At 39.7% G+C, this 25574-nt stretch overlaps 1 protein-coding gene and 2 non-coding genes across 3 annotated transcripts; all 3 read right to left on the bottom strand.

The window, feature by feature from the left end:
* Window positions 1-166: 166 nt before the first annotated feature.
* crb1 (crumbs cell polarity complex component 1) lies at window positions 167-25409 on the bottom strand. The gene is made up of 12 exons (XM_087784869.1): window positions 25334-25409; window positions 20536-20763; window positions 20256-20451; window positions 19471-19583; window positions 16945-17880; window positions 14416-14966; window positions 14184-14349; window positions 12203-13145; window positions 11016-11060; window positions 9291-9413; window positions 9106-9232; window positions 167-762 (listed from the first exon to the last, which is right to left on the bottom strand). The coding sequence occupies exons 1-12, from the start codon at window positions 25407-25409 to the stop codon at window positions 550-552; spliced, it is 3717 nt and encodes a 1238-aa protein (XP_087640995.1). The 3' UTR covers window positions 167-549.
* Window positions 3946-4027, bottom strand: trnas-aga (transfer RNA serine (anticodon AGA)). Its single transcript has one exon. It is a non-coding gene; the product is annotated as a tRNA-Ser (tRNA).
* Window positions 6348-6429, bottom strand: trnas-aga (transfer RNA serine (anticodon AGA)). Its single transcript has one exon. It is a non-coding gene; the product is annotated as a tRNA-Ser (tRNA).
* Window positions 25410-25574: the final 165 nt, after the last annotated feature.

Genomic DNA, 25574 nt, shown 5'->3' with positions numbered 1-25574 from the left:
TGTATACTGGATGTGAAAACAAGACATTTTAACTTTGATATTTATTTTAAGTATTTAGTGTTTTGGCTTCTCATTGTTCTGTGTCAACTTTTGTTTTCTCTTCCAATATTTTAAAACACATTTATAATCAACACTGATGTATGAACCAGAGGACGTTATATCATCAACTGCACATTTAATCGAACATTCAGTTTTGATAAAACATAAAAAAGTATAAAACTCAAAGCATCTTCAACATCACAGTTAAATTAAAAAATAATAATAAATTAAATGAACACTTGACAAAATCACAGTTTAGCTACTTTCATTCATCATGGAGCGATCATTCCTCTAGGGGGCGGGGCTGGAGTCCCAGTTACTTGGGGCAAGATCCAGAGGACACCCTGGACAGCTGTCCAGTTCCTTTCCGGGATTATATGAACACACACACACTTATTGACAACTATGTCCCTAATTAACTTAAGTCCTTGAGGTGAATTCAAAATACAGTTTACTGACGAAAGAGTTCCAAAGCAGCTCAGTTGGGTGTGGCCTGGTTCAAGGGGTTCTTCAGATGAGTCTCTCCATCAGCGGCGGCTGAGTGATGCTCCACATCTCCACTCGAGATCCGTCCTTCTCCTGCCGACTCGGGCTGTAGGTGCCGTGCGTTGCCCGGCGGTTCAGCGCCACCACCAGGCCGGTGGCGGCGAGGACGAACGCCAGCAGCAGCAGCACCGACGCCAGGCTGACGCCCAGCACCAGGTTGGAAGTGGACCCTCCGAGCTGCAAGAAGAGAAGATGGAGGGTCAGCGACGTGTTCCAGGCAGATCCTCCCCAGATGTGTCTTCGCTCACAAAGCGTTCTACACCAGACGCTCCACGCGGGCCGTCAACGTGCCGAGGGTCGTGACTCCCGGCTCTGGGGGAGCGCCACCCTCAGACTCCTCCAGCTGCCTCGGACTGAAGCCTCCCTCCGTCCGCCTCCGCTCACGCACTTTAGCGGCGGCCAGCGCCAGAGCTAGCATCACCGCGATGGCAAAGGCCACCAGGCACGGAGCCAAGATGGCGGCTAGACGTGAGCCGTAAAGATGGTCATTCGTCTGTGAACGACCACACAAACATGCTAGCGGGCCAGCGAACAACAGTGGACTATGAGCACACGTACTTCCTCACTTCTAGGACAGCAGTGTTGGAAAATGAAAATGTAAAAAGGATTTTGAGCTTTATAGTTTATTCAGAATTGAGAAGACCAAAAACACGCTGCTTGAGCGAGCCCTTTTTTGATGATGCTAGCTAGAACTAGTTGGGTTGTTAAATGTACTTTAAAGTCCTTTAACCAGTGAAATTTGAGTCAAGCAAGGACTTTTGCATGAATTACTACAAACTGTTTTTGTCGCCGATTGGCTCTAAAAAGCCTGACATCAGCTCACCAGCGCTAGCTAGCATCAGGTAATAAACGATCACAGAGCTAGCTCTACTATAATACTGGGTTATAGATGATTGTTTGAAGCTTGAAATACTTTTGCATCTCTGCTGGTTATTGTCATATTTTAAATCATCATAAAAGTCTAAGAAAAGTATGTCTGCATAAAGTCCTGATCAAACTATGTGTGTAGTTTTGCGTCCAATTTGAATTTCAGCAGCAAATCAAACAGCAAATCAAACAGCTCCCCCATGTGTCGCATGGATGTCGTTGGATTACAGAAAACACACAAATCACTCCAAAAACGTAGGAAATTAAGTTTATCAATAGACCAGAAAAAGCTCCACCAACACCAAACCCGCTCCACCGACAAGAAGGTGCATTCAAGTTTCCTTTAATAGAGCTCAAATTTTCTTGAGGGAAATCTTTAAAATCTGTTCGGATGTTTCCAAAAATGTGGTCAAAATGTATTATTTTCAGTAAAAACACATGTTCTTTTAATAAAAATCCAAAACTTTTTTAGTGCACATTATTGGAATCGACAGTATCATTTAATTACTAATTACTATTAATAACTGTTGTGAACTAAACAAAAAGGTGTAACTTGTTTTACTGACAGAAACTTGAAAATCAAGCATAAAAGTTTTTATCTTTAGTTACTTCGTCACTGTTTCCACAACGAAACCAAACCCAAGTCTAAACACGACAACAGAGAATTTGAGATCTTTTTGCAGAACCTTTTTCCCGTCAAACAAAAGACTGAAGTTCCTCCATGTTGGTTGTCCAACTGTTTCTCATTTAATGTTTTAAATTCAAGTTCTGATCAAACGTCACTGTTTCTGTCAGCTAACTAACAATCTTATCTCGTATCATTGATTTGTATTGTTTCTAAATTTTGTGAATTAAAATAGTTTTGTTTTTTTTCTTCAATTATTATTTTCTTTTCTCCTGTTTTTGAGTTTTTCTTGTTTAAAATAAAAATCGTTTCCCTATGCATATGCTTGACTATAGTTATCTTATGATATATATTTAAATAAATATTCAGTACCTTTAGGTTTGCATCAAAATAATCATAATAAAAATAGGAATAAGAATAAAAATAATAATTTGGCTATTACAGGGTTTAATAAAGTCAAAGCAAAAACAAGTTCATAGGATGTAAATGTAATAATAGTGTCTTTGCTGCTAATATCTAAACAAAATAACATTACTATTTGAATTATTTTGGCCCACATTTATAAGGTGATGACATGATTAAAGTTACTCAAGTTTTTCCGTCATATCAAGACTTTTTGACGTCTGTGGTCCCTGACAAGATGTCCTCCTCTGCTTTGAAGAACCTAATTGTATCTCCGACTTGAACGCACCACACTTGTGAGCCATCACCAGCAGACACCAGCAGCAGCTTGAGAAGCAGGTCCACTCACATCCGGGGTTCTGCTCGGCGCGACGGTCGTGGCTCTGGGATCGTCAGCTGCTAGATAACCAACAAGTTTAATCCTTTTACAACTTCTGAAGTCTGCAAACTTTACAGTCGACGCCTCTAATATTGACAACACCAGGCTCTGTGTCCCGCGGCAGAAAATAGCTCTTTGTTTCCCCCTCCTGGCTGGTGTTGACGGCAGGAAAGTGCTTACCTGTCACCGCGGCACAGTCGGCTGTCAGTGCGAGCGCGACACAAGCTAGCCAGAGTCGCCTGCAGCCGGCAGCCGCCATCAGTCACCGCCTGCCACACACACCGACACGCCGGCGTCTAACTAACCATCTCTGAGGAGCACAGCGAGGCCACCCTCCAGCCTTCCCTGCTGTCAGCACTCTTTTGTGTGTGCGCGCCCCCATGTGTGTCTCTGAAGCAGATCGAAGTTGTGCGACTGCCACCAGCTCTCTGCTGAAACTGCACTTCACTACAGGTGCTGGTGTTTTTGTGCAGACGAAGCAGATTCCTCTCAGTCTCGGAGGATGGCCACATCAATGCAGGCGCTAAAAAACTCTTGCTCCCTCTTTGTCTGCTCAACACACTCTGGAATCAAGGATAATCACACCAGGACAAACACCTTCAGAGCTCCAGCTGCACCATCAGGAAACTGCTTATTCAAGGTTGCGATGAAGAGTCCACTGGGCCGGTCTCACTCAGATTTCAGTCATATCTAGCAAGAGTTTCTTATTAGACGCAGCCTTTATACTGCGTATTCACATTTAACACAGAAATATCTGTCATGAGTAAATTTCAGGTTTCACCAAGTCCGATTAAAGTCAGAAGGCGTTCACAAAAAACACAAGTGGTTAAAGAGATAGTTCAACCAAATTACAAATTTTTATGTACCTAGGTACTTTTGCTCGTGTTGTTGTGGCCGAGATATTAAGGCAATGGACTCGAATTCCATTGGTAATCCTGCCGAAATTTAAACGTAATTTGTGCATTTATGAAGATTAGTTTATGATGCTTTTTATGGAGTACCTATGCAGTAGAATTTGAGCAAATTTCTCAGCGATTGATAGTTTGAACTAGCTTCTCTAAGAAAGTTCTCATTTTGGCATAAGCCACGTTGTCGGCAGGATTCGAACCTGCGCGGGGAGACCCCAATGGATTTCTAGTCCATCGCCTTAACCACTCGGCCACGACAACTGTTTTTCATTAGTATATCTCAGATTATTTATAATTTAACCTTCCAGCAAGATTTTTCATTAAACAATGTTTGGAGTTGACTAATGGAAGTGTTGGTCTGTAAGTTCTCAGTCATGGCGATGGCCTCGAAATCCATTGAGGTCTCCCCGCGCAGTTTGGATTCCTGCTGACAATGTTCTTTGTGCATTTATAAAGATTAGACTATGATGTTTTTTATGAGGAGCCTATGAAGTAGAATTTGAGCACATTGGTCAGCGATTGATAGTTTAACCAGGGCTGTGTCTCAAATCGCATACTTCTCTTAGTATACTAGAAGTTAGTATGCATCAGGATAGTGTACCTACTAGCTAGTATGCAAATTCTCAACAGATGTCAGTATGTCTCAAATCAAATGCTACCGCTATGCCAGACCTGGGCAAATTGACTGTATCTATGCGGCCCTCGAAATGTCAAATTATGATCATGTTTAAATGGTTCTAATGCATTAAAAAGTGTATTTCGTATTAATTACTCATTTACATTTTCACATAACACGTATTTACCTTTTCCCTTATTTTTGTGTGTAATTTTTGGAGTATATATTTATCCCTCAAAATCTATTTCTTTAGTTAGTTGAAGAAATGTTTTGAAAAAAACTCATATATATATACAAGAGTAAAATTGCAGCTTATTTAGCTTAATAAATGTCATTGCCTAATGACAAATGTCCTTTTTTTTAGGGATTTTCTTGTGTTTCTTTTTGCTCGACGGCCCCTAACAACATTCACAGAATTGAATGTGGCCCTTGAAGAATTATGGTTGCCCACCCCTGATCTATGCACTTAACGGAAATGACGCGACAGCTTCTTCTTCTACTGCTATTTAACGATGATTGCAACCAGCTGTTGGAACACTATCGACACCTGCTGGCAGCACGTTTGGCAAGTTTGGAAAAAGAAATAAAGAAAAAATGAGAAACGAAATATTCACGACATATTTACACCGGTATCAGCACCGAAGACATGTCATCCTCCTACTGTTGGTTGAAAATGCACCTGTAAGTATATGAATATATATATATATATATATATATGACGTAACTTCCATTTACAACGTCACTAAGATGGCTCCAAAGGATTTTTAGTCCATCGCCTTAACCACTAGGCCAGAACAACTCTTTCACTAAAGTGTTGTCTCAGATTATTTATAACTTAACCTTTCATTAATTTTTTTTGGTTGAACAAAGTTTGGAGTTGACTAATGGAAGTGTTGATCTTTAAGTTCTCAGTCATGGTTCTCTTTGTACTGTTGTTGTGGCAGAGAGGTTAAGGTGATGGACTCGAAATCCATTGAGGTCTCCCTATGCAGGTTTGAATCCTGCTGACAATGTGGACTTTTATCACTTTATATCAGAATTAGCTTTACTTGATTTCAGTAGGACTCTTAAAATGTTATTCTAATTCAGTGTTATGAGAGTTGCAGGTTTCAACTTTGAGTACAGCAAACATCACTTGCTTGTGACAGCTCGAACCTACGTACTTTTCTTACTGTTGTGCCCGAGAGGTTTAGGCAATGAAGCTGAACTCCATTGGGGTCTCCCTGCGCAGGTTTGAATCCTGCCAAAATGTACTTTGTGCATTTATGAATGTTAGTTTATGATGCTTTTTATGGAGTACCTATGAAGTAGATTTTGAGCAAATTTCTCAGTGATTGATAGTTTAAACAAGCTTTACTTAAGAAACTTCTCATTTCGGCATAAGCTACGTTGTCGGCAGGATTCGAACCTGCGCGGGGAGACCCCAATGGATTTCTAGTCCATCGCCTTAACCACTCGGCCAAGACAACTATTTTTATTGCAGCATATCTCAGATTATTTATAATTTAACCTTCCAGCAAGATGTTTAAACAATGTTTGGAGTTGACTAAAAGAATTGTTAGTCTGTAAATTTTCAGTCATATTCCACTTTGTACTGTTGTTGTGGACTTATATCAGAATTAGCTTCACTTGATTTTAGACAGGCCATTAAAATGTTATTCTAATTCAGTGTTATGAGAGTTGCAAGTCTCAACATTGTGTACAGAAAACATCACTTGCTTGTGACAGCTCGAACTTCTGTACTTTTTCTTACTGTTGTCATGGCCAAGAGGTTTAGGCGATGGACTTGAATTTCATTGGCGAATTCCCGCGCACGTTCAAATTCTGCCAACAATGTGCATTTATAAAGATTAGATTATGATGCTTTTTTATGGGATGCTATGAAGTAGAATTTGAACGTATTTCTCAGTGATTGATAGTTTAAACTAGCTTTACTTAAGAAACTTCTCATTTTGGCATAAGGCTCGTTGTCGGCAGGATTCGAACCTGCGCGGGGAGACCCCAATGGATTTCTAGTCCATCGCCTTAACCACTCGGCCACGACAACTGTTTTTCATTGGTATATCTCAGATGATTTATAATTTAACCTTCCAGCGAGATGTTTGGTTAAACAACAATGTTTGGCGTTGGTTAATGGAAGTGTGAGTCTGTAAACTCTCAGTGATGTTCTTTTTTTGTACTGTTGTCGTGGCCGAGAGGTTTAGGTGATGGACTTGAAATCCATTGGGGTATCCCTGCGCAGAATCTGCCGAAAACTGCCTAAAACTGTGAATTTTACCACGTTATATCAGATGTAGCTTCACTTGATTTTATACGGACTCTAACGTTATTCTACTTCAGTGTTATGGGAGTTGAGAGGACTGACTTCTTGTCAGAATGAAGCACTTGAAAACATCAAAATACCTCTTCGGCGCTCTTCTTTAATGTCCATCTTCTATTGTAGCTAAAACATGAGGAATTGTTCTGGTAAACTATTTAAAAAAACGATATTTTAAGCTTTTTTAGAGGATGCTGCTATGCCCTCTGCTCATTTTGAGCATGCGCACTGAAACTTGCAATGTTTTTGAATGAGGTCTGAAGACTTCAGGCACCAGCTGAGAGACTGATACAAACAAACATCAGTTTATGATGCTTTTAATGGGGGACCTATGAATGGAATTTTAATGGGGGACCTATAATCCCAACCCATAGGTGAGATGAAGGTGATTAGAATATGACACGACAGATAAAACATTCTAGTTGTTTAAAAAAAAAAACAATGAAAAATGTTTATGTATTAAATATGTAATGAAATTGTAATGTTGGGAGAAATCAAAATCTTAACCACCTGTGGCAATACTTCCAGAGGCATGGCATAGCGATTGGTTACATTAGCAATTCACTTTCTTTCATGGTACATGGCTCGGGTTGAAAAATGTCCCCGAAGAAATCCATCCACTGGCGTCACTGTGGGAAGGTTCAGGAAGAGCCCAAATTGATCTAACTGTTGAAAAGCAGGAGGTGTTTTTAGCACTGTGTACAAACTCAGCCTTCTCTACCACGTGTCACTTTGTTTGAGCGCTTGTTATTTTGGTCCGTCGTCACGCAACATCCCGTTAAGACGGATTAAGGAACTATGTTCGGAGTCACAGCAGCGACTGGTTACAACACACGTCTAGTCGTTATGTGTGGATCCAGCTAGTGTTGTGTAGCCGAGAAACAGGAAATCATGCTGAAGAAGAGCAGGGATAGTTGGGAAAATTCAAAGAGGACAGACAAGGTGATAAGAAAGTGACATTTTTATTTAGAGGACTGAGAAAGTTAAAAACAGAAAGACAAACAAGACAAATGGTGGAAATAAAAGACACTAGTCTATTGATGATGACAAAGTGATCACATGAAGGTAATTTTTGAGTTTTCTACTGCAGGTGAAAAAAAAAAAGTTTCTCTTCGTCAGACATAAGGACAGAAACTTTAAGTCGCCTGATCTGAGCTCACATTTGAACGTCACATTTTCTAGTTTGATAACATCTTTATAGAGCTCCAGGAATCCAGTTCAGATGAGAGCAGAGTCGTTATTAAAAAATAAAAAAGTCCAGACCAAAATAACTAACTCTCTGTTAAAAAAAGAACAACACAAAACTTTTTGGCGGTTAATTAAAATGTATAATCTTTGCTTGAAGGTTTGTCCTGAAACTTTGCAACACATTAGTAGTATGTGCTTGTGACTCTGTGGGTCATGAAATATATACAGGTTTTATTGAAGTTCGGTCAAGGTATTTTTGAGTTGTATGTATTACAAGCTGACAATTTACGACACAGTTGGCCATATTTGATTTTGATGCCTTGAGTTTGAGTTTATATTCTGCAGGTTTGGAAGAAGCTGGAGTCGACTGAACATCGGTTATCTGACAATATTCTTAATGCTGGTTCTTCTCCACGTGTCAACTATACAAACAAGATGAATTCTTAATCAATGCTGGGAGACAGAAAACAACTTAAACACATTTCAAACAAAATTTGAGCGAGGTCATGTACAGGAGTAAAATGTATGTTTTGCTACGATTTAAACTATCCTGACATTGAAATCCATTGTCCAGGCCAGCATGACCATCAACTGAACACATTGGTTGAGCTTCATTCATGACCACCGTGACCCCACAGGCTGTTGCATTTGCAAAACGTCCCTCAATCCGAACCACGACTGGACTTAAAGAGCGAACATAGACTTCTATCTCATCCTGGAGTTTACTGTGGTGGAGAAGGAGCTGCTTCATATCATAATTCAACAGATCAGCTGAGCTCCAGCATATATATTCTCAACTTTGTAAGTCCTAACAAACAAATAAATCCCCTTTCTTTCCTGAAAGCGATCATGAAGCAACTTATTTTTATTTAAAGTTGCAGCAAACTGTTTATTCTACTTTTAAACTTTTCTACCTTCATATGTAGTTGGTTTCAAATGTAAGAGAGCCAGACATACAATAAAGTGTTGACTGCTGTTGTAGTCATTTGTCAAATCCTCTTCCAGTTAAACACCGTCTTTGACAATAAAACAAAGTGCTTTTAGTCTAAAGTCTTAAGGCACCATCCACGACTCCCAGTCAACCTACAGTTGACGTCTTGCTTAGGTGTCGCCCCACTCCACCTCCGGCTCGTCGTCCAGCCGGAGGATGAGGTAGGAGAGCAGCTGAAAGAGGTTCTGCCACAGCAGCAGTGCCACGTAAAAGTAAATGTCGCTTACGTCGGTCTGGCAGAGGTCTCCGGCGAAACTCATGTCGCACACGCACAGGAACTTGTTGATGAGGTTCCGGCAGTAGCCGCCATTCAGACACGGGTTGGAGAAGCACTCGTCCACTTCCTGCTCGCACCTGAGGACGCAAACCTGTTAGATACGGAGTATTTCGCTGGTGTTCAACAGACACATACCGATGACCGAAGAATCCTGGCGGACAGTCACAGGACAGCTCACGGTCGGTACAGTTTCCACCATTGAAGCAGGTGTAATTTCTCATGTTGTCTCCACACACTGACACAGGAAGCCTCGGTCGCCTAGAATAGGATGTTGTTTGTTTAGGTTACATTTTTTATACGTGGTTTTGATGACTCATGTATTCCTTAAATATGAGTAATGTAGCATGAAATAGATTTAACACAACTATGTAAGGGAATTATCTTATATATGGTATATACATTAAATTAAAGGCACTGTGAGGATGCTGAGAAATAGTTAGTATTTAAAAGCATCAGCTCTCGAACATGGCCATTCTAAAGAAACTTGAAATATACCATCATCAACATGAATGTATTATTTACACTTTAACACAGCAAGCAAGCAATAAAAGCTCAATTTTCTTTACTGTTCTATTTTATACCATATGTTGATTAGGTGGGAAATTATCTTTGCATTTGTTAGCACTGGGACATGTTAAATACACAGACTGCATGTTTATTAAACATATTTTAAAAACCCTTGTATATGAAAGCCATCAGATTAAAGAAGTAATTGTAGAATCTTGATTCTTGCAGTAGTTTAATGCTTTTTTGTTTGTATACGTTTATGTTTTTATAAAGACAGGAAAGGGAAGTCAGCATCTCTACAGAAATACATCCTGGAAATAGAGACAACAAAATGTTTGTTTGAGTTTAAAAACATAAACCTACAGCAACTGGAGGAAGATTATTAAGCCATAATAACATTTCCTGAAGTGTTTCCTTGGAGGATCCCTGATAGAATAGACACCGGTGGAGAAATTGAAACAAAAAAAACGTATGTAACCAAGACTCAAAGATCCTGGCTTCAAAAGTAAGACTTCCAAAAACCTCATCTTGTTTTTAGCTTCAGTGCAAATGGCATTATTAATAGCAACCATAATAATAATAATAACATTAATAGAATAATAATATTCACATTTTTCCAGATACATCTTCTCAAGGAAAGTTGCCCCAACAAATAACCAATCCCAATAAAAAGAACAACGATCTTGAATTTATATTTTAAAATCCATATGACTTAAACTTAAATTAAAAACATCTAAAGGAAATATTTACCAATATTGCCTTTACTGAATGCAACAAGTTCATTTATTTGACCCAGAAATATCTTCTTTAATTCAATAATTGTATACATAAATATCTGTTTATACATAAACTTTCATAGCTGCGTAAAACAAAATGTTAGTCGAACAATGTAATCTTTGTAGGTCATAACTAGGATATGCCCTGGATTTGATCTAGTTTTTGCTGCACTTTAAGGGTAAACAAAAGTTGTTGGAAAAGAGTCGGTTTGCGTTTTGAAGACAAAATGCATCGTCAGGCTTCCCACTGAGCCATGCAGGAAGAGTATTAAGCCGACTAAGCAAATACGATTAATGACCCCTGGTGACTTTACATCAGCAGGGTGTCACATTTCTTCCTTGAATACCAAAAATACACCTTCATCCATGAATGTATAGGTTTGCCTGCAGCAGACCTCCTCAGAATTCACTCTTAAAGTTCAAATCTAATGTCAAAGACGCATCACTCATTGTCAAACAAAAACACACATCAGCACAGCTTTCCACACCGATTTGTTTCACTGAGTCGAACATTAAAAAAACAAACTAAAGTGACACTTGACAGGTAAACAAACAGCTAAAGAAAACAACAACTTACACATTCCTGCCAGGGATGTACCAGGGAAGTTCTGCCACACGCTCGCTGGAGAGGAACAGAGAGAACGACAGGGATCGGTGGAAGAAAGCAGCAGAAACAGCAGACAAAACAAAATCATTTTGATGAAAACTTCACAGCTTCAATGTTTCTCAGTGAAAGCAGCGAGTCTGTGGCTCAGTGAGACACTTGCAAAGATTTCACCTGAGCAAAAAGATTCTAAAAGCAAGGTGCCGCATGTTTACAGGATAAATGGTTGGAGGCATTCCCCTGCTAGTTCCTTTTTGTTTTCAAACGCTAGACGACAGCGAAAAGAAAGTGGTGTTGAACTGGAAGTGTGTGTAGTGAAACACAGCAGAGGGCCTTTTTTTTCGGGCTGACACTAGAACAGAAATACATCTTCAGAGACGCTGCTGGCGTGTTTGAATCCTAGCAAGAGACGGGGAAACATTTACAGTGTAGTTTGAGTTTGTTTTGGCTTCTTTGAGCAATAAAAAATATTTATTATCAGTTAGATGCTCTTTGGTTACATTTCTTCTGCAACAGACTTATTTTCACGTTTACTTACATGCATGGGGAAAGAAAAAGAAAAGTATTCAAACTCAGTTAGATGCTAAACTAAAGGCTAAAAAGTGTTATTTTAGACATTTCTCTTTACCCAATATAATTGCCCTACTTTTATTCCATCTATTAATTTTTCATTATTTGTAATATTGTTGCTAGCAGCAGTTCTATGGCACAGAAAATAGCAGTTGTGTTCATTGACTAACTTCACACAGTAGGCGTGAGCAAGTAACCACTGCACCACAGACACTGAAGAATTAAAGAGGGTTGCCCACAAGCATGTTGAATAGACCTGCCCTATAATGTGGTGAAGGATATGATGATGACAATTGCACTGGCCTCTGTACTTGAAAGATGAGATTTTTGAAGGGAAGACACTTCGATATTTACGTCAGGATTGACACGATTTGATTGACTTTAATTGGCTTTAAGTGCATTTACCTGAGGCCGAATTATTTTGCAGTATCACCACAGCAAATATTTAATAGACATTTTTGGTTGATGACATATTACTCTGTAAAAGATAATCCTACCCTCTACACAAACGGTGACAAAGCAACCTAATGGCTCACCCAGTGGAAATAAATTCCTGGACATGCTTTTCTGGTTCAGTGACCGTGACTTACTTGCAAAGCGGTCCAGTGTAGTTTTGCGGACACAGGCAGGCGTACCTGTCGGGTCCATGCAGACAGGTGCCTCCATGGGCACACAGGTGATTCTCACAAATGTCCACCTCCTCCTGGCAGTTCACCCCTGCGTACCCAAGCTCACACGTACAATTATAGCTCAGCCCGCTCACACTGCAGTTCCCACGAAGGCAGGGACTGGAGGCGCATGTGTCCGTGAAGAAGCTGCAGTGGTGTCCGGCCCAACCGTCCGCACAGTTGCAGTTGTAGGCGTTGAAAGTGTCCTCACAGTCTCCTCCGTTCAGGCAGGGGTTCGACTCGCACACGGGGGCGCCTCGACAGCCAAGGAGGGGGGCGTTCGTGGACGTCAACGTGAACTGCTCCGGCTGCAGGCGAGGGAGGTCGACGTCCGAGGAGGTGAAGTAAGGCAGGGCGACACCCCCCAGCTCCACTGTGCTCACACACCCAGCCAGAGACCAGGGGGCCTCGGGGGACAGCATCCCTAAAAAGATATCCACTTCCTGTCTGAGAAAGTTCAAGTTTCCACCTTGATTCTTGGAGGTGCTCGCTTCATCTATCTCGTCGTTCAGAACCATGGTCCACCGAGAGGTGTCCTCCCAGGGCACTGCCATGAACAGATGGACGCTGTGCCATTCACCGTCACTGACGCTCCTCCTGCTCCTCAGACTGACTGCTGTAACAGCCATCTCTCCCCGACGCTCTCCTCCTTCTTTGCCTTCCGTCGTCTGAAGCTCCATGAAGAGGAAGCCGTCCTGGATGGACACCGTGACAAAGGACAAGTTCTTCTCTGCGTGAAGCACGGCGGCGTGTCTCTTCCGAGTGCGCAGGGTCAGGGAAATGTTGGTGATGTTGCGCAATATTCGGTCGTTTCCTCGATAGGTCAGGACAGTGCTCTCGTTCAGGAACGTCACGTTGGTGTAACCTGGAAAGAGACACATTCAAGAGTCATCTAGATAACCCTGCTGTGATGCACGTTGATACAAAGACAGCTATTGTTAGGACGATCACTCGCAGAAGTTAAGGCAAGTTTACACATAATGTGATCTGATTTATTTGCTTTGTTAAAAATAAAGAGCTCTAAATAAAAGTGAAGGAAATGTTTTTAGTGAATGGAATATTTGCTTTTAGCTGGTTGATAAACATGATACAAAATGTACCACCCCGTAACACTTTGTATCTTTTTATATTTTAAAAATACAAAGTAAAAAAAGTCACAGGTTTTGTAGATCAACCCATTTATCATCTTTTACAGGCTAATTGGATGAAAGGCGAAGAAGTGCCATGATGTTTGACACAAAAAAACTTTTGAAAACTGTAAAAGTCTGTCTATTACGCTGTAATTTATACAAGGGACAGATTACGGATCAGTGCGGCAAACAGACAAATCATTAAAAGTCTGCTGAGAATAAAGATAATCTGGCTCAAGGCCAATCCTCCTTTACGGTGAATATGCAGTGTAAATGCAACTCAGTAATCTAGTTGTATCTCTTTGTTGTATGACCGTTGACATCTATAATCCTAGTTTACAAAGAGGGTCAACAATTTGGTAACATATTGTTAACCACCAGAGGATTAAGCGGGATTAAATGTGCCTAGTAGATTTGAAAATTAAAGGTTTTATTTTAGCTGTGCTTTTAAAGTATAACTTTGTGATATTTGTTACATTTTCAACAACTTATTTCCAAATATTTTATTTCCAGAAATGTTGACAATTGAACGAACAACAGGCGGTGTTCTGCAGTGTCATCTGGGATTGGAAAGGATTTAAAAGGCTTCAAAACGCCGCTGTTCAGCTGCTAAATCTTCTAAGACCAAGCAAAAACACAGAAAGCTTGACTTTGTTTCTTGATGTTTCTTTTCATTTATTTGTTTGCTTGCTGGGTTTTATCATAAGTGTGATGACAAAAGTATGCCTCAGTGTCTCAGTGCTTTTCCAAAAAATAAAAATGGTATCCCTTACATTCAAATCCTTGGTTCAACATCCTGCACTCCGCATCTCCGGGGCAGGGTGAAAGGTCGCACCACATGACCTCCTCACAGCGCCGCCCTGCTGCACTGGGGGGACACTCGCAGGTGAAGTCGTCCCACGTTGAGTAGCACAGGCCTCCGTTCAAACATGGGTTGCTCTGTGACAGAGAACATAAGGTGTTGACTCAAACCATAAAGATGAGAATGAGAAAGTCGACACTCACGCTGCAGGCGTCGTCCCCGGAGCAGCCGGCGGTCACGTTCTTCATCACCTCCAGAGGAAACGTCTCCATAGAAGTTCCCAGACCAAAGAAATTGAGTCTGCCGTTGTTGATCCTCAGATCCTGGATACACCCTTTGAAATATCCTCCGAACATCGACGTTCCTTTCTCACTCAACAGACCACCAACGAAGACCCTGTCTCCCTCTTCCACATGGAGGTTGTGCGCATCTGTCGTCACTTGTTTCTGATCAGACACGGACAGAACCGCACGCTCCCTCACCAGCTCCACCTTCACAAAGTGGACCTGGGCATCGTTGACGACGCCCTCGGATATCAGGCTCTTCTGGCTGTTGATCTGAACCACCACCTTGCCCTCCATCAGCCACACGTGCAGGTACTGCCTGACTCTGTTGGCCAGCACCAGCAGGAGTCCGCTGCTCCTCTGTGTGCGCAGGAAGAGGGAGATTGAGAGGTCGTGACCCAGATTTTCTGCGACTTTGAAGGTGGCATAACTGTGAGAGTCGCCGCTGCCAAAGCGTGCGGTCACATGTTCTGAAGAGGAGAAGAGCATCAAGCATGAAAACAATATTTTTATGTTTTTACTAAACCACAATCGTTTATGATCATTGCTTGTAAGTAAGTAATTAAGTAATTTTTTATTTGTATAGCGCTTTTCCAGACCAGGGTCACAAAGCGCTTAAACAATCAAAACAATATTCAATAAAGTATATACTTTAAAGGGAAAGTTAAACTGATAACACAACAGGAGTTCCAGAAAATCAAGGAAAAGCCTGAACAAATATAAACTTTACTCCTTGGAGTCCAATCAGTTTACCACACAGGTTCTTGAATAGACTATTACTGGCACCTTGAAAATGAAAAAAAGCCTGAACTGTGACTCGATAAATTTAAATTCTGTGGTTTTAGTTCAAAATCAGTTGAATGTATAATCAGCTAAGTTTCATGTTTCGTGTTTAATAAGCTGCTCTTTTTCTTGCAAAACATTGTTTTGTTGTTTGTAGAAATGTCTATACTCAGCTTGCTATAATACAGCCTGTTCAACAGAATAGTTATTTCCCTGTAGTCCTTATATGTGGAGGTCAACCATCATTGTGCTCTAATGTTCGATGACACCCGCAGGCTCTACCAAATGCTTGGAAACCATCAATTTTAATCATATTTTGCTTCTGGGGCACTTTAAACCAGGACTTAACGCTATTTTTGTCCGTGTAAAATCACTTTGTGGGACTTAAGTTCGACACACGAGGTTTACACTCCTCACTTGATGTTAAGTACATTCATTTGCATGTTACTATCTCTACTATCAGCTGTAGTTTCAGGAAGGACAAGCAGAGAAAGAAGACACTTCTTATCCACCAGACCTCAGGTGAGTTCTATTTCCACTGTCAGCACTTTCCACAGCGGGTTTGTCCCTTTTCTAAAGTGACACTAAAGTGCTTCGCTGCAATGACAAAATAAATCAAGGGTTTTGTGTGTCTGGATAAAGTGGAGTAATGTTTATGTTGTTATCTTAAGATGGATTGATTCTCCAAGAATGAAAGGACAAAATCACAATCACACTCATACTTCCTGTTAGAGACAGTTTGATAATTATACCAATTCTAGTTCGACTGTTAAAATATTTCTGCCTCTTGTGATATTGGGTTTGAAACCTTGGTGTAAATAGATCAATGAATAATGATAATTGTCAGCTCATGTTCATCATGTTGCTGTCTTTGAACCGATCTCAAAACGTAATGCTGATCAATTTATATTTTACCCTTAAATTTGTGAATAAAATATTTAAATGTAAAAAAGTATCTATTAATATCTTCTCATGCGTCTTTGTTGTTTGGTGATAACCATTCCACAACAACTTTTTCCACAACAGCATTTTAACTTGTGATGATGTTTAAAAACATATGTTTTGACTATATTGTATCTGTTTTAAGGAAAGAACTAATTGGAATATTTTAAAATGATCTCTATTTTCCTTGAGGAAAGATGTATATTGAATTAAAGGTTTTTATGAAGTCATGTTACTTTAGCTTCTTGACAAGAATATGCATTCTGTGCTTTTCTAGCATAATTATAATACTTTTAATTGAGTTAAATCATAATGTAGCAGTTTATCTATTGTATACAGTTAAGTCTCTGTAAAAATTACTCTGTAAACACTGGCATGTTTACACCGGTTTACCTTTACAATGTTTTCATCTTAAATTATGAAAAGAATGCATACAGAACATGGATGTTAATATGCATTTGTTTTCAGGAAAGTTTTGCAGGAAATAAATATAAAGGTAGGAACAAGAATCTGTTTTGAATGCATCTCTTGTGCAGCCACACATTGTATTTCCAAAATAGAATCCCGTCCACGCTTAATCCAGAGCATCAGATTAGAGGATCGTCCCGTCTGTCCTTTACTGCTTCTCTCAGCTCACCATAATACTAGCTCTTGGTTTGCTAGTGAAAATCAACTCCTTGGCAGAGGTATGCACTTTTCAAGTTGAAGTCAAACCTTATTTACCTTTGCCACAGTCGTGGCCCTCATACGGCCGGGCACAGAGACACTGGTAGCTTTGCCATAGGTTGATACATTGACCCTGGTTTTGGCAAGGCACGTCTAGGCAGCGGTCTCTGTGGACGCAGCCGGGTGACACGTTGAAGGCGGCCTCACTCAGCCACTCCTCCGGAACAATGAGTTCAGAATCCACGATGACGTCCCGCATGCACCCGATGAAGGCCGGTACAGCCTCCTCTGTGGGGTTTGTCAAATTCAGAACTCCACCAATCAGAGTTTTCCGAAGTTCGTCCACCTTCACATGGCTTGGAACTGTGGCTGCTTGATGGCAAAACTGAGGCCCACACTTTTCTGCCTCAGCCAGCAGTTTCAGACTGAGCTCCTGGTTTATGAGCGAGACCTGGACAGAATGCCACTCCCCGTCCGACACATTCTGCAAAATTTGTAATAGCAGTATCGAATCCAGGCTGTCTTTTCCGTTGTTATTCAACGTGAGACGAATCCGACCCTCCTTCAGCACCAAGGTCAGCTCCGGTCCGCCGCCAACACGCTGGAACAACACCGCGCTGGGGAGCACCGTCTTGAAGGTCAGCGTGATGTTGCACGACACCACGGTGGGACTGTGGAGCACCAGGTAGCCGCTGCGTTCGAAAGAAAAGGAGGTGGAGGTTTGGCAGCGATTGCCGGTGTAGCCAGGCGAACACGAGCAGGTGTAGAAATGGATCTGGTCCTGGAGGGACGGGGAGCAGGTGCCGTTGTTCTGGCACTGGTGCCCCTCACAGCCCAGAAGCTTTACCTCACAGTTGGGCCCCCCATAAAGGACACCATGTCTACTTTGTTTATGACAGTGACAAACATATCCGCTCCCCCGGCTCTCACACCGGCCTTCGTTCAGGCATGGACTTGGATGGCAGGGGTTTATCACCTCCTGACAAATGGAGCCTGAGAGGTAGAGAAAAAAGAGTTTTAGTTAGCAAATCATTGACTTATAGTTGGCCTTATTTTTAGGGTCTTGGTCTTTGTGTTTTGTACAGCCTCTGCCCAGAAGAAAGCTGTATCTAACCATGCTACTAGCTATTGAATAACATCCAATCCACGCTATATTCTCCATGTGGTCCGTAAGCATCAACATTTCCACTTTTTTGCAACACACCTTGTGATTGTTGATGTTGTAGCTGTTGCTGAAATAATTCAGTAAAGTAAAAGTAACATTCATTTATACTGTGTATTGCATCACAGTTTGAATCTACAGTAATATTTTAGATAATATTTTTTATAATATTTTTTTCTTTTAACTTGGGCCAGTTATTTGAGAGAAATCCATGGATCTGCTCAACAAAATATATGTTATCCTACAACTTCCAACATGTACTCCAATAATGTTCTAACATCCCAGTTTAAAATTCCAAATGTGTTTATCAATCATCTGCAAAACTTAGGATGAACAGGTGAAGAGAACAGACCAAAATAAAGTATGATTATGAGGTTGACACTCCTGATGGACACAACAGAATGTGTAATTTATTAATATTTATATTCTTATTATCAATTAAACTGACATTGTTTTGTCTTTATGGACCAGACAGAAGATATTTACTATCTGCATGTGGATTTGTTACACACTTAACTATCAAAATGGATAAACATTTGCTGAATTTTTACCAAAATTACCTGTTCCGAGCAACAGAATCCCCCAAATCCATGGTGTGTACGTCCCCATCATGCCGTCACTCGTTCCGCCAACTCAACCCCAAACTTGTCTAAGTTCACCATATTAGTTTATGTTTACAGGACGCCCCAGCGTAGTTATGCTCCTCGACTTCCTCTCTGCAGCCAAGCAAAGCTAAATAGCTGCAGTCAGGAGACCGGCAAAGCCAGATCTCCAGGATTAAGCTAATGCTATTTGACCACCTCAATGAGTAAGGGCCACTGGCAGGACGTCAACCTAAGTTCACGACACGAGCTGCGACGGCTCACAGGGTCTTCGCTTGTATAAGCAGATAAAGAAGGTTATTTAACTTTAATATTGACCAATTTCAAGATCTTAACCACTTAATAGATTCCATGAAAATAAAATGTTGTTTACACTATCAATAGTTTTAGGCATTACCTTGAACCAATTCTACTTAAATTACTACGACTGTATTTGCTAACTTGCTTTAATTTTTTTCTTTTAATAATGTATTTTCTACTTATCCTCAAACGTGACATAATTTGTCATTTGTCTTTGTTTCATCGTACATGTAACTTCTCTAATTACTGTTAATACTTTTAACCCTCATATACAAAATATTTATAGTACTAAATATGATATAAATGTTATATATATATATATACTACATATTTTCGTTATATTCATTCATATTTCTGGTATAAATTCAACAATACATTGACTGTTTTATTGTACACTTTTTTGATTTTACTGCAACTTTTGACCATCAAATTGAAATTTAAAGTAACTTGTATTATATATTGTATATACTGTATATATATATTTACTATAATTATGACTGGATTTGTTGTTGCAATTACCTTGAGCTTCCTGACAGGTGGCGCTGTTTAAACATGGCTCGGGGTGGCAGGGTGGTCGAGGTGTCTCACAGAGTCTCCCGGTGAAGCCAGTGCGGGAGCAGTCACATCTGTACCTGAGGAGGTTCATTCAGTAGTCATATTAATTGTTAAAATACTCATTATATTTTATATTATTTTATATCATAAATCATATCATCATCACTATTCAATGATGACTTTATTTTTCTCTTAGCTGTCAACATTTTTTGTTTTTTTTATTACATCTATAGACGTGAGCAACTCTACAGAGATGACCGAGTCTCAGTAAACATGATGTTAAACGAAGAGAACAGACATACTTAAGGTAAAACTCAAAGAATAAAAATGAAAGTTTCTCTGGTTAATTAACATTTTTGTTTTGGCCCTAATCTTAGACAGCTGGAGGATTCTGGCCCTTTGGTCTGAATGAGTCCGACACCCCTGCTTTAAAAGAAAACATTTCCTTCTGCTTATTCCTTACTGTGTTGATGGAGGAGCCTGTCCCAGCTACTTGGGGCAAAAGACGTCTGCCCCTTGCAAAGCACTAGAATTTGATATTGACACTACATTATTCACATTGTACTGCTGGTGTTGTTGAATAAATTTAAGTTTACAATATTTATATTATTTTTTAAACATAGACAAAACTGTTAATAATCTATTATCAATAATTATTAATTTAAACTTAAATTCTGCTTCATCATTCCTGCAGTTTCCCGGCGTGTCACTCGCCACAGGCCTGTGGTGTGTTCAATGTCTCGGCTTACTCGTTCACGCCGTCCACACAAAGACCCCCGTTCTGGCACGGCTGCCGCTCACACTCGTCGGTGTTGATTTCACAGCGGTGTCCGTGGAAACCGGGCTGGCAGGTGCAAGTGAAACCCCCGCTGTGGTCATGGCAACTGCCTCCATTGAGACACGGGTCTGAGTGGCACTCTTCAATCTGGACCTCACATGTGGCCCCTGAAAGCAGCAACAAAGACAGGCAGAGGTCACAGGAGCGACTTTTATCTTCTCTGTCTAGGATGGGAAGCGACCGTCCCTCACCGGTGTATCCTGGAGGACAGAGACAGGAGAATCGTCCCACTTTGTCCTCACAGCTGCCCCCGTTCCTGCAGGGCTGGGAGACGCACTCGTTCACGTCGATCTGACAGTGGGACCCCTGGAACCCGGGGACACAGAAGCAGGAGTATCCACCGCCGCGCAGCCGGCACAGCGCTCGGTTCTGACAAGGGTTTGGGAAGCACAGGTCCAGGGCACTTTCAGGACACACACCTGAAACATTTAGACTTGGAGTCACACAATGATAGAGGTCAGCTGGACTAATGATTCTGGTATTTTATTGCTTCGGTAATAGCCTCCTTTGTATCTGTTTAAAAGGTCTTTTGTCTCACTTTACAAGGGTTTAAATGACACGTGTTTCTATGGAAACCAGCTTGTGCGTTTTACATCACTATACCATGCATTTTCATTACAACACATTTAAAGTTTCTTTTCTAGTTTGGGTCTCTATTAATCTAGTTAACGTGTTGTACGCTCTTTGCGAGGGATTAGGAGCTAATCCCTCGCAAAGAGATGCAGAATCTGGATTATTTATCTCTCTAGTCATCGCTGATCTCTGCCTTCAGACCTAATTAAATACAAAAATGTACAATACTTTTGTCTGACAAACATACGTGTCTTTGCAAACAATGTTTTTGCCACAAAAAGTGTGTTATTGACCACCGATAAGAAGATATGTTGAATTATTTATCTGTTTTTCATTCTGTTGTGCCTATTTCTGTTTTAGGTTTTGGTAGATTGGACCTTATCCCAGCTAGTTAGGGTGAGTAAACATGACTTTATCAGGATAAAAATCTCAATTTCTCCTTGATTTACCTTTCTATCCCCGCCTATTACTGTCTTCATTGACGTTTTTATTGTTTTATCTAAATATATATAAATTGTAAACAAAACAATGGATGTTTCAATGCTGTTGTAAATATAAATCCAATCTTGTCATATTATAGAGAACATGGACAGAAAGTACCACATAAATAGAAAATGTAATTTAAGATATTTTTTTCACGCAAAAAAATATTCATTTCATTGTATTGTTATTGGCTCACATGTTCTGGCTATTACAGAGCCCTTGTTTTCTTAAGGGTCATCATAGAAATAATAGTAAACCCATGCAGGAGCCAAGGTGTCAAGCAAGCATATATTGCATTGATATTTTAACATTTTAAATTGAATACTGTACTTGCTTGCTTGGCTAGCTAGTATTATTGCTAGAGGCAGCTTTCTGAGTTCAAACCTACAACCCTGAAGCCCTGACGATGGGCCGGAGATAGCAGGGACCAATCAGTGCGCACACCAGGCTACACATTTTCTTGTCACGATGAATTTATCTAAACAAGGGGTCACCAACACAGTGCCCACGGGCACCAGGACACCTGCAAGGACCATATCAGCGACCGAAGGCCTGTTCTAAAAATACACAACCAGTGAGCTGCGTCTAAAAAAATGTTTTATTCATTTTAAAATAAATTAATTTTTAATGAAACTTGCATTTATATGTTTATGAAAATGACAATATCTTTAAAATAAAATAATTAAAATATTTGTATAATACATGAAAGTTTAGATAATTTAGTCGAACTCTGACCTATTCTAGTTCAAGGTGAGTGCGGGAAGAACAATGATGGGGAGCTGAATGCATGGAGTCAGATCACTGCCACCGGTTGGAGTGAGTGTGTCTTGATTGTTGTAAACTCCAAGGTTTTTTTGCGCAAAATCACTCTCACACACACTCAACCAGTCTTACCCATGCGTTCATCATGAAATAAACTTGCGCTTGACAGCCAATCAGAGACGTTCTGCCATTGGCTTGAATTCTCCACCAATCACAGGGAGCTACCCGAGGGAAGAAGGCGGGTCTTGTTGCAAATCATCTTAAGGTAGTTTGTTAAAATAAATGAAAATGTTTTTTTAAATAAGTTATTAAAATGGCGCAAGAAAACCACCAAAGCAATACACAGCATCAAGTATGTTATATTTCTTAAAGTTTTGTTCATATAGTGAGGTTTTACCAAAACATTAAATTACCAAAATATTTAAATATAACTATAAATATAACTATAAATATAGCGCAAATGACTGCACACGCTCCGTTAAAATGTCTATATATGCTAAAATTTAAGTTTACTCTAGGACAGTTCATTGAAAATAATATTGTTTTTTTTGTCGGACATTGTTTTAATCACTTCATGAAATGTAACAGATATAATTCTGTAAAAATGCAGCAGACTTGGTCATTAGTTAAAAATGTGATTAGATGTACTTGAAAATATGTAAGTTGATTTTTCTTAACCATAACATAATTGATCACTTTTTCAAACAAGGCAATACATAGTTAATGATTTGTTAAAAGGGTTTATCACTGGCTAGTAAAAATAAAGAATTTAAATTGGGAAAATGGTGTTCCATTCATAAGTATTCATGAAATGTAAAAGATCATCTTGTAAAAATGATCAGTGTCTTCACATGGATGAGTATCATTAATCATTATTAATAATATATAACTAAATAATAATTTATAACTAAAGGCAAACTGAGCAAATTTGTTATTTCAGAAGAGTGTATCAAACTGGGTGCCCTTCGTATGGCCTATGAAGTAGCCCTCAGGTTCAAAACGGTTAGTGACCCCTGATCTGAACTATATAAACTGCACCTGCGCCACAATAAAAAGGATAATATTAATGAGAGATGGGAAAATATTGTTGCAGGTAATAAAGGAAGTGTCTGTTGATGGCTATTCAAATGGGTTTGTCCAACATGAGTTTTAAAAAATGACTATCAATCAATGATGAGTTAAGAGATAAATGGTGTAAGTCATTGATAGTTTCTTTTAACATGATCTGAAATAGTTGACAAAGTGCATTTCAAAGAGTAGATCTAACGGTCAATATTAAATAACATTTCCAGTGATCTTGTCTTCCAGCTTTATTATCCAAAGGTATCCAGGCAAAACCCTAATTCCAGGTTCCAGCATGAAACTACCCCCCACTGATATTTAAGAGCAGCAATATAGATAATCAGCCAAAACATGACCACAGTAATCCAGGCAGGACATGGTAGATGTGCTCAGACAGAGTGATCTTTTTAATCCGTTAACCAAGAAAACATGGATGACAAACAGTACAAAACACTTCCCACACATGTCTGCGAACTCACCACATTTCTGCATGACAGTAAAGAGTGTTTATGAAACATATAGCATTCGGAGTTATAGAAGGAACCCTATTGTCACTGATGACCTTCAAGTGCTGCATCAGTGTCGATGTCGGGAGAGCAGCTTCACTCATCAAGTCAAGTATCAACGTCCTGTGATTTTTGCAGGAGAACAATCAGTCAGGAAGACAGCTGGAGGGAAGATTAGGTGGTCTAGACTCAGATCGGACTGGCCTTCAGGGCCACTAATGATCGTGATGATCATGATCACTTGTTGCTGCTGACGGTTTAAATCACTTAAAGAATCATTTACATGTGTCTGTCAGTTGTGTGGAGGAGATGTAACATAATCATGTGATCATAGAGTGGCTTCTTACAAACATTTGAGCCACAAAAGAGAGAATATAGTCTGTTTTTATTATCAGATGTCTTTCAATATCAATAGAAAAAATGAAATTGAAGCTTTCTCTTAGTCTGGGTAGTTTTGGAAAAGGTAGTGAGGTGAAAATTTGATAACCTTGTAAACTATTTTTCTAATAAAAAAAGGAAAATGCAAAATGATACACTGAATATATGATATATGTTATAAGATTAGAAAAATAAGATATACAATTTTATTTAATTGTTCATTCTTTCATTATTCATATTTTTAAAACTGTTTCTGTATCTGATTGTATCATTTTGTTGTCCTTTTTGACCGAGCTTTCAATAAAACTAGTACAATTGTTTATAATTTAATTTCAGTGTGCCATTTAAATTTAAAAAAAAAGTAAGTATTTATTTATTTTGATGTAATTATTTTGTGTTAATTAAAAGCACTTTATTTTGCACGTGGTTGTAAAGCAGTGGGGGGGCACGTTTTTTACAGTGGCTGTTGTGAAGGGACATCTAGCAAAAATAAAAGAGTGAAAAGTATGAAATCAAGTAATAAAATGTTAGCTAAATATGCTAAACTTAATATTATTATATTCTATTTTCTTACTCTCACATGAAAGTACTTTATTATAGTTACTTAAATGTTAATTGATGGGCAATATATACTCACAAAAACACAGAGGACAAAAGTCCTACAACAGAAACCCTATTGTCATATTAAGAGAATAGTCATGAATAATAGAAATGAATGCAAAATAAAATTATGTGGAGTTGTAAAGTATAATGTTTCTAGTTATACCTCTTGTTAAGAATAGTGTGGTTTATTTACTTGTGCTTCGTTTTTATAATTTGTTTTTTTTCCTGTGAGACCGTTCCATAGATTCAGCCAGCCGTACATCCCAAACCACAAAATGCTTTTTTTCAAATGCAAATTTCCTCTGAGGGTCTTTGTTTACTGCTATCTGTGACCCTCAAACAGAACGCCGGTTCACCTGACATCTCCTCCTTTGGTCTGATGCATGTCTGCGTCTGTCTGTTTGTTTTCAGCTCTGATAACTCGACATATTGTTCTGAGCGCGTCACTGAACTGCCATTTGTCATGTATCTACAGAGAACTTGAAGCCATCGCCATGGCAATGACACCATTGAAATTCTTTACAGGTCCTGAGAACGTTCATCACAAATAAACAGCGTCATCGCTATGACAACATAAACTCCCATACATGATGACAAAAAAAAGTATGTTAGCAACACTTACCCTTTATCACAAAAGGTGCCAGGATGAGGAAAGTGCAGGGAAGTAATTTAAAAGTGTAAAAACAAATGAAATCCATAATCACGACAGGGAATCATCCTGAAGACGATCTCTCTGCTTCTGCTGCCTCGGCCTGCTGCCTCTCTTCTGCCGTCATCTCCAGAGCCACTCACACACACTTCTGTCCTCCACTGGAGCACCATCCAGAGCCTCCATCACACATGGAATAAAGAACGACTGCAAC

This window comes from Callionymus lyra, chromosome 2, assembly GCF_982586985.1.
Source record: "Callionymus lyra chromosome 2, fCalLyr1.hap1.1, whole genome shotgun sequence".
Taxonomy (NCBI): domain Eukaryota; kingdom Metazoa; phylum Chordata; class Actinopteri; order Syngnathiformes; family Callionymidae; genus Callionymus; species Callionymus lyra.
Note: the sequence above shows the minus strand (reverse complement) of the source record. Positions and strands in the feature narration are given on the sequence as shown.

What these genes read in the sequence shown, in the direction of transcription:
- crb1 (XM_087784869.1), bottom strand. Translation starts at nt 25,409, where the DNA reads ATGGATTTCATTTGTTTTTACACTTTTAAATTACTTCCCTGCACTTTC. An exon ending in TGTGTGGACGGCGTGAACGA is followed by an intron (nt 19,584 to 20,255) that starts GTAAGCCGAGAC and finishes GAACCTCCTCAG; the next exon opens with GTACAGATGTGACTGCTCCC. An exon ending in CCGGGGACGACGCCTGCAGC is followed by an intron (nt 14,350 to 14,415) that starts GTGAGTGTCGAC and finishes TCTCTGTCACAG; the next exon opens with AGCAACCCATGTTTGAACGG.